General features: G+C 32.6%; 1 protein-coding gene across 1 annotated transcript; it reads right to left on the minus strand.

Moving 5' to 3' along the window:
- Nucleotides 1-480: 480 nt before the first annotated feature.
- LOC104234350 (uncharacterized) lies at nt 481-1,788 on the minus strand. Its single transcript, XM_009787902.2, has one exon. The coding sequence runs from the start codon at nt 1,786-1,788 to the stop codon at nt 481-483; it is 1,308 nt and encodes a 435-aa protein (XP_009786204.2).
- Between the last annotated feature and the right edge of the window lie 8,873 nt (nt 1,789-10,661).

Genomic DNA, 10,661 nt, shown 5'->3' on the forward strand with positions numbered 1-10,661 from the left:
CAATGCATTCGACAAGAACTTTCAGTTGACCCTATCATAGGCCTTAGCCATATCCAGTTTAATGACGGTGTTCCCTCTAAAATTCTTCTTGCCAATACCATGGATAATCTCCTGAGCTAATAAAACATTTTCTGTAATGGATATTCCTTTTAGAAACCCAGTCTGATTGTTAAAAATTATCTTTGGCAATATGGAGTTCAATCTAGAACTCATGATTTTGGAAATTATCTTGTTAGAGCAGTTACTGAGACTAATCGGTCTCATATTATTGAATGAAGAAGGATTCTCAACCTTAGGTAGTAAAATAAGGCATGAGATGGTAAAGAATCTGCTAAGTTCTGCTCCACCAAAAAATTGCTGGATAAACTCTATCAACTCTAGCTTGATGATATCCCAACAACTTTGGTAGAAAGACCCTCCAAATCCATCTGGTCCTGGAGAACTATTCGAATTTAGATCAAAAACTGCCTTCCTAATCTCCTATTTATCAGGGATGACACAAAGCCTAATATTATCCTCATGAGTAACCTTCTGGTCAATACAATCCAAGTGTTGTAGATCTAGTTCTCCTTCATCTTTAAACATAGCTGAAAAATATTTCACAGCCTCCCTAGCAATATCTTCCTCCCCATTGATCCATTGCCCATCAGATCTTTGGATTCTATGTATAGATGTCCTTCTTCTTCTTTCATTAATTATTGCATGAAAATATTTAGTATTGGAATCTCCCTCCTCAATCCATTTGATATTTGCCCTCTGCTTGAGGATAGATTCCTCACATTTTAACCACTTAGTGTGTTCTGCTTGAGCTTTGTGCACTTGAGGTCTAAGGTCCTCAACATCATTATCAATGTATTCTGTTTCAAGATCTTGCATTTTATGCTCCCATTCTTTGACTTGATCAAAGACACTCCCAATTTTCTCTCTAGACCACTGACTAAGCTTGGAACTAACTTGTTTCAGCTTGAGTTGTAGCCTTCTCATGTAGTTTCCCTCAACGTCTATATTCCATGCCTCTTGCACAATAGTTTTAAAATTTGGTCGGTCAATCCAGAAGTTCAAGAATTTGAAATATTTGATAACAGGTTGTTCTGAAGTAGAACACTTTACTAGCATAGGTGTATGGTCTGACCCTGTGCTTGCTAAGTGTTCTATATCTATAAAAGAAAATTTGTCAGTCCAGTGATGATTAATAAACACCCTATCTAGCCTTTTCCATATTCTCTGATGTCTTCCCCTTGCATTACACCAAGTGAACCTCAGTCCTTTGTAACTTGCATCCACCATACCACAATCCTCCATACACGATATAAATTCCCAACTCTTCTCCATTCTGTGAGGATTGCCTCCTTTCTTTTCTTTTGGACCCATAATTGCATTGAAATCCCCATATATGCACCAGGGATCATCAATATAGTTGTTGCAGTGTATCAAATTATCCCACAAAGGAACTCTTAGATATTGTTTAGATTTAGCATATACTGCTGTGAACCAGACAACTTCACCGTCATTCTTCCTGGTAATCTTGAATGTAATTTGTTGCTCATTATTCTCTGCCACTGCTGCATCAAATTCAGCTGACCATAAGACCCAGATTTTTCCATTACAATTTGCATAACAACCTTCGAAACCCAAACCTCTTCTATATTTGTCTATTTGATTTGCTTTAACAAAGGGTTCTTGTATAGCTATAATTTGAGTTTTATGAAGACCTGTTAAAAATTTCAACCTTTCAAAAGCCCCTCTGGACTTTACTCCTCTAATATTCCAAATGATTGTACTAATCATTAAGAACATCAGAAGAAACTTCAACACTTTGAGCTGTTTTCCCTATAACCTTTGTGATCGGGCGAGGCTTTGGCATGCCTTTGTGACCTTCATGTTTACTTTTGCAAATATTCCTTGGAGATAAGTTTCTTGTATCGACGAGCTCCTTCCTCTGTTGTGAAACAGCATCCTCTATCACTTCACCTTTTTATGAAGTTATAAGTGCAAAAGCTTCAATAAGAGCCTCTTCATCTGAAGAATTACATTCTTCATATTCGACCTCTGGAACATCTTCACTTTTACTCTCTTGTTCTTCTCCATAATCAGAATCATAATCACTCGAATCTCCCACCTTGTCATCCTTTGAATTAATCATCATATCTGTAGCAACATCTGGTTCCGGAATAACCACCTGAGTGGAACATTAACAGGAGGGATAGGATTCCAGAGTTGGACCTCCAAGTTAATAGCATGTACTTCAGTTGTCTTAGAAGATCTAGGCTTTAATATTTCAGAATTCTTCTTATTAGAACTAGCTGGTATCCTCTGCTTAGCTGAAGCATCAGACTTGCTCACCACTTGCCTTGATTCCTCATTGTCTTGATGTTCACATGTTTCTTCTTCCACTTCTAGTTACTGAAAAGAGTTTGCAATAGGAACAGGACTGTATGTGAAGTTGGAGATATTAGAATGCACATTCTGAACTATGTTGCCTTCATCTGCACTAGCCTCTACCACTACAACATTATTCTTTTGCAGAAACTTTTCAACAACTTCCTTAGCTTGTTCAATTTTCTGTTGTTGACAATTACTAGCAGATGGTCTTGCTACCCACTTCGCCTTGTCTTTCCTCCGCAGCTTGGTTCTAATCCCTTGTTAGATTCTCTGTTTGTTCATCGGTTTCTTCTTTTGTATAGTCTCCCCTTTATTACCAACAAGTAGTTGATGAACTTGAGATAATTTCTTGTTCCAGTTGAGAGAGCTTAGGTATATCACTAGTGGATGCAATCACCACTTTGTGATTGCCCCTATTATTAGGTATAACATTCTGCTTGGCAGAGATCACATCAGTATTAGCTACAGCTTTAGGATTAGCACTTGTTGTTGCTTTGTTAGCCAAAACATTGTCTCCAACTAGCTTCTTGTTATCTTTTTTGTTGGGTGCTAAGCATACCTTCTCCACATGACCTTGATATCTACAAGCATAACAGTAATCCGGAACAAAGTCATATTCAATATTTCCCAGAATCCACCCTTCTCCTCTCCTCCTTCCTCCTTAATACCCACCCAAATTGAATCTCTCCTCTGAATGGCCAAGTCAATCTCAACCATAACTTTTGCGAAATTTGGCCTCGATTTAACATCCGTAGCTTTATCAATTTTTAGAAGAGTTCCAATTGGGGACGTGATCCGGAATAGAGCATCCCAATTCTAGTAATGCCATTTAAGGCCAGGTAGTGATATCCAAATGGGAGCCAAAGAGGTCTCTTCTTCTGGATTAAAATCTATAGTCCAAGTGACCATTCTCATGAAACATCCCAAAACCCAAAGATTCCTTCTAGAATAGATATTAAGATAATCTTCTTCAACCGAGAAATCCATAAAAATATGTTTAGAGTTATAATGGCCAACTTTCACGGTACCTATAAGTGGGAACCTAGCGGCAAAATCCCTTCTGATATCGTCTAAGGACGGTTTTCCATGCGAGAATTTCCCAACAATAGTAAACCTGCAAGCTTTAGCCAATTCTTCCTCCTCTTGTGGTGAAAAGAAAACAGCTTGTTTTCCTTTATGTAGCTCTGGTGGTCTGAATTTGAGCTTTGTCTTCAATGTCAGAACAGCCACTGTAGCAGCATACGAGATCTTCTGGCCATGGTTGATATTGGAATTACTAGGTAGATCACTTACGTGTTCACCGGAAGACCGTAGCTGGCCTCCAATTGGTAGCGCATTCATCTCGAAGAAACGATATTTAGAAAGAATTTTGGGGGCGCGTGAGGCGCGTTCCAACTATGTTAATATTGGAATTACTAACATATTGTCGTATATATTAGAATATACTTAGAAGCACATTAACTAGTATCATAATTTTTGCATCTATGACATTATTGTCAAAACTTCTATATGCCATGTGTGTGATATGACATAAGCTATTTGGCGTATCTAAGTTTTTCAGTAGCATGACGGGCATATTGTTTCTTCAAAATTAACCTATATACAATGGAAGATCAATTTTAACTTAGTCTATTATATATACGGTGACACTACATACGTAAGAAATAAGAATCTTGACAACATGTATGGTAGAAGACCATTTGGTATTAAAGCATTTAAGTATTCTTCTTGGTAGTAATTATTGGTATCATTTTTTGTTGAATCAAATACTGAAAAATATTTTGTTTTTACTATAAAATTTTGCAATCAATCTTTTATTTAGTTGATCAACATACTCATTTCTGCTAGCTAAGATATCTTTTTGATTCTATCATGTGATTTGCACAAAATCTAATGATAGAAATATTTCTCTTATTAAATGCACTACTATTACCATTGGGATTGATAACCAAGTATTAAGGAATAACCAAATCATATTTTATTGGATGCTCTTCTTCGTTTCCGACACGAAGCAAGAAGACACTGAATACTGGATTTATTCTTACTTGATATTTCTTGTCAGTTGAATCTTTTCGTTTGAGGCCAGAAGTATAACTTTGGCAAGCTAGCTTTTACAGTCTCAGTTTTTGTCGATTTTGGAACTAATGGTACTACTTGACATAAATCACCTCTCAAACCATTAATTTTTCATCAAACGGTTCATTAATATTCAATATATCTCTAGAACTCCGGGCAATTATTTGACACTTAGTCATAAGTGCTTCATCCCATATTATCGATTTTGTTTTCCTTATAAATTTAGCATCATTGCTCTGCTTTGATATATTTGTTATAGTTATTTAAGTTGTTTGAAGAGGTATATCAAATCTAAAGTGGGTGACCTCACAATAAAATCGTTGTTGATACACCACTTTCTATTATTGCTAATAGTGTCATGCCTCTTGATATGATATTTGCAAGTAATTCATGACATTGAAATATTATTTTGATTCCGCCGGAGGTATCTACAAAGAATAATCCCGTTATACCAGAGTCGACTCTTTATAATATAGTCTTGAAAGCTTGTTCTTGTTTAGGATTTAGCTAATTGTGCTTCCTCAGACACTTGCATATCATTTTGATTCTTAATAATATACTAACCTTTTTACTTTGTGTTCTAACGCTCTTTTTATGGAATAAATTTATATACCCTAAAAAAAATTTAACTTGAATAAGAATTTACTCATATGATGAATTAAAAAAAAATTGAATTGGATTCTTGTGCTAAATAATTAATTAAAAGATTTAATTATTTATTTTTAACATAAAAAATAATTTATTCTATGTTGATTCAGATCTACTATTAGTACATCTCTTATTTTTAATATTTAATCTTAATTATAATTTTATTCACCATAAATTTTTAAAGAGTAAAAGATTGATATGACATTTTACTTTTAGATCTTTATATTTGTAGAATCACTAGTGGTATTGACTCTTAATGACTATTTTTTTTTTCTCTTTCTCATACATTTATATTCTTAAATATTTTCTTAGTTATTATTTAATAATTGGATTTTATTTAATATTACACGCAAAATTGATTAAAAAAATATTATTTGAGTAAAAAAATAGTTCAAATATAAAATAAAAATATGTTATCGTGGGGGTATTTTTTTCTCAATTTTAACTCTTCATGCAGATCATTTAATATTACTTTTATTTTTTTCTTCGTACTGGACATTATTTAGTGGTAATGTATTGCCAATACGAAGGATTCTTATGAAATTAATTTTATTAAACCTTCCTACATATTTTTAATGAGAATTTAATAGATAAAATTTTATTAATTTAAAACCTTACATATTAAAAATTAGCATAGAAGGTCAGACGAGTACCAAATTAAAACTTAATAAGAGATTAAGAATTAAAAAATAAAATAAAAATAAAAGGCACCAAGCAGGATGACTTTGAATCAATGCAACAAAACTATATGTTCGGGTTATGTTTGGATTTTAAATGTAGAAACATGTACAATGCAAATATAAAATCATTTGCAATACTACACACAAAATAGTTATTAATTTAAATACTAAATATAAGGTTAAAAGAATATAAAGACGTAGAAACTTACCTAACATATGCTTTGAAGATTGGATTCCAGATATCCAATAAAATATCGGCGGAGTGACTCAATTAACTCTTAAAAGTATATGTAATTACAGTGAATCCTTTATTCAAATTAGGAACAAAAATATTGAATAACTTCATAATAGAGGATAGAGAATAAATCAAAATTCACTATAGTTGTTACAACATCAAAGAAAATACCGTACAAGACTAATCTTTGAAAGAAAATTCACGTGTTGAGGGAAAGTAAATTGCCTATAGTCTATAGAAAGACTAACATTCCAATATTCACAGGTACTGCTTGTTCATAGCTTGTATAACTTTGGAATTTAATCATGGTAGGAACTGATTTAAAGATTCTTCAACAATACTTTTGCTTGTTCAAAATAAAGAAAACTCTTTATATATACAAACAACAGAAGCTTCGAATTATTCTTCTCCTAGTCGGATTGGAATGGTTCTAGAATTTTAACATAAGTAAAAATTCTTGTCCTTGTGAGATTGGATTGGCTTTAAAAGTTCAATACAAGTAGAAAAGAATATCGCAAATAGCTAAGAAGTTCGAACTTAAGGGGTATTATTATCTGAAATCTAATAATTTTATCCAATTATATCCTAAAACTAATAGGGTTATAAGACTAATATTTTGAATTCCTGTTATGTCCTTTTATTATCTTATTATGTTTAATATTATAAGGTTAGTTCTGTAAACCGACATTGTATTCATGCTTTTATAATAATATAGATGATGATGATAATAATAATAATAATAATAATAATAATATAAATAAACATAACCGTAGTCGTAGTGTATTAATTAAAACAAATTGAAATAATAGTGGGAAAAAGAAATGAAATGAAAAGAAAATCACGTTATGCACTTCTTATAGCTCTTCTTGTCACCGCTCCAAATCATAAATTCAAGAAGTAGAAGTGAGACAAAAATTAGTTAGATTCTCCTCGGAATATGGGTTTGTGTCCAACTACGGTGTGCAAAACTAGGGGTGTTCGAACCGGAAAACCGCATCAAACCGAAAAACCAAACCAAACTGATTAAAAAACCCAATTAGGTTTGGTTTGATTTGGTATTGAGTAAAAAAATTCGAACCAAACCGTCATATAAATATATAAATTTTATTTATATTTTTAAGACTTTATAGTGATTTTTCTTTAGAAAATGTAGAAATATTTGGGATCCTCTTATGTATTAACCTTGAAAGCGTAACTTAACGAAAAATTATTGTTAGACGACTAAGAAAATAACTACCATGTGTTACTAAAAAAATTCTCCCATTAGAATATTTTAATAGATCATATGTTTGTCAATTTTTTCCATATTTACTAAACATATATTCACTTATCAAAGCTTTATCTATAATTTTAATAAAGTAAGATTGAAATAATATTCATGTAACAAAAAAACCTGAAAACCCGAAAAACCCGACAAAATCGAACCAATCCGAACCGATATAATTGGTTTGGTTTGGTTTTGATAAAAACCGAACCAATCCGGTCCATGTACACCCCTGTGCAAAACTATACAAGTTTGTGCCAATTAATAATAGGAGTATATTTTTGTTTTAATTGTATCAATTACTATTATGAAAATTTCCACTTTCCTTCACTTATTTATCATACTTCGTCTCAACAAACAATCACTTTAGATTGCTTGACCATTAAACTTGCCAACCATCGATTACAAGTGTTGAAAATATTTTTCTATAGTTTGACCGAAAATTGGATAAGATTCTCATTCTTCCAATCTTGTGAGAGGGATATTTCCCTCCCACTGCTGGCCCAATAAAAAGAAGAGGAAGAATACAAGAATATGCTTCTAGTGATGAATTATGCTTTAACAACGCAGACTTAATTAAAGATATGACACAATGAAAGATAAGGATTTATATATGTGATATATGTTTACTAGTTGGAAATATATTTTAGATTTGTTACAGAACTCCCAATTATATATACATACATATGTAAGACTTATTTTTTACTTTTATTTTATTTGATATGATAATAATATAGTCGATGTTAACTTTTTTGGGACCGAGAGATAGTCGTTACGTTGTTGTTGATTAATCACGGTCGGAGATATTAATCTTAACTGGAAAAATAGTCGGACAGTAGTAGGGTAGAGTTTTGGTAAGTGATGACTCGTTGTGGAAAAGCATTTGTACTCCGCATGCTGTATACTTTTATTTATCTAAAACTTTTCACTTTTTACTTTTGAAGTAAGATTTACCAACTCAAAAATTTTAAAAGTTCGAGTTCTTATTTTTAGAAGGAATGTTTATTTGTCCTGCCATATTGAGAAGATTATTTGATGAATTATCTTTATTGATTCTATCATTTACCGATTCGACTTAGGAGCAGCAATCATTGCACATCTAAGAGATTGATAAAATTGGAATAGGATATCCTTAATCGAGTTGCTACAACAATTCTTGAATGGGAAAGGTTCATTCACAACCCCAAAACCAAAGGCAAAAATCTATGGCCAAGCTATTGCCTTATTAGCCGTTATGGCAAATTGAATTTGTTACAAAAAATAAGAAGTCAAATTACTGTATTATTTTCTGGCATACCTTTAATTTATTGTTCCAATCAGGTGTTGAACGATTTTTCTTAAAGGATATGTAAAAACCTTTAAAGATACATAATAGCATAACGGTATATATATATATATATATATATATATATACCGAATGTTATACCAAACCAACTCAACTAACCACGGTTAAATGATTTAATATAGTAAAAAATATGCATGAATAACCAAGATTTACTAATAAAAATACAAACACATATCAAGCATTTATATTCCTTAGGTGTAAACACCCATATATATATATATATATATATATATATATATATATATATATATATATATATATATATATATATATAACACATATCAAGCATTTATATTCCTTAGGTGTAAATATATATATATATAAGAGAGGAGAACTGAAAATGGTAAAAGTAAAGGCAAATAGTGAGAAATGGCGGATCGGACCACCTCTTTTGGGTTGAGGGAATTATTTGTAAAATTGCTATTTCCCAGGCATGAATCTTTTTGTTTAAAGTATAAGTCCCATGCATCTGTTATGAGGTACGAGTATTCAGCAATTACACAAAATAAAAAGTTATGAAATCGAAGCAAGGCGTAGGCCTGTAGAGAGAGCGAGAGCTGTAAAAACCTGCGTATAAGCGTGAGTATAAAAAGGCCACTAAGTTGATTCTGTATGTGTAACAGTGGTGGTCCGGAAATTAGTGGTACAAACAAACAGCAAAAGATAAAGAAAATAAAAATAGAGATAGAGATGGTAAGAGAGAGCATTGTTACATTAAAAAAGAAGAGAACAATGTCAACGGTTTTCATCTCTTTGTGGGCGCATTAATTCTTCCTTTTGCCATTCACAGACTCTTTTTCTTTATTTTTGTGCACCACATACAACCTTTCTACGTACTTGGCTCCTCAGTCCTGACAAGAAAATTATTACGTTTTGTATGACCACTAAACAAATAACTTCAAAATCATGCGAGGAGAAGATCCAAAACTGTGGCCTCTTTTTGTCTTTTCCCTTTTTTCTTTTTCTCTTGTAGCTTTTTCTCGTAGCAATATCAAGACAATAACTACTATGTATTGTAGTTTACTCTTAAACTGATACAAAGAACTGATCTGATGTTTAATATTAGACGATGCATTATGTTTGTTTTCCAGTTTTAAGTTATTTTCCTAGAGTGATGGTTGAGGCCTCGAACTTTCCGAAAATGTGGCCAGTTATGTATCGGATCCTTAAAAAGTACAATGTTTTTTTGAGAATCTGTCACGAATGCGGTAGTATGTTTGGAAAGTCCCCGCAACATTGGTTGAGAGTTGAGACCATACGACTAGAAGGACGGATGTTTAATTAGAGCTACGAGTTCAACTGAACTAGTAGCTTTAGCTCATACCCTATATATGTGTTAAGAGATCAACTACATACTTACAAATATTAAGTTTCGAACCAAATAACTCAAATGTTCTGTGTCCTATGATATCCCGAACCCTAAAATTTAAATCCTGAATCCCATATGAGAAGATTCTGCTCTACTGATAGAGGAGGCGAGAGGCGGTGCAACGCAAGCCGAAGCAAAATTAGTCGTTTTTGGTCAGATCTTTATCCCAAATCTCAATGGAATCTAATTTTTCAGCAAGTGCGTCGAAGAATTTTATCTCTTCCTATACTCTACTCCAGACTATTCTCTATTTTGGCTAAGTGCATCATCATATTTGTTTAAAAACTGGAAATGTTAACATTATATTCCACAGAAACATGGCTTGAACTTGATGCTTTAATTATAAGGCTACAATAGTTAACATAATATTTCGAATCTCAACACTGAAATAATAAGACATACCCAGGAAAGAGGAGACATGAACGTCACAAAAGAAAAGAGGAAAGAATCACATTCCATTAGTCTCAACAAAAGTATATGCAGCATCCAAAGGCACATCAGTGGGCCTTAAGGAATTAATAAAAGTTGTGACAGTGTATTATGGTATATCCAAGCTTTCAGAAAGTTATATAATTAGTTGCAGGTCTAAGGTACATTATATACCATATGCCTACTAAAAAAGATACTCTCTTTTTCATCTTTTCCACTGGGTCATAGGCAGA

The sequence above is a fragment of the Nicotiana sylvestris genome, chromosome 9, assembly GCF_000393655.2.
Source record: "Nicotiana sylvestris chromosome 9, ASM39365v2, whole genome shotgun sequence".
Classification (NCBI taxonomy): Eukaryota; Viridiplantae; Streptophyta; class Magnoliopsida; order Solanales; family Solanaceae; genus Nicotiana; species Nicotiana sylvestris.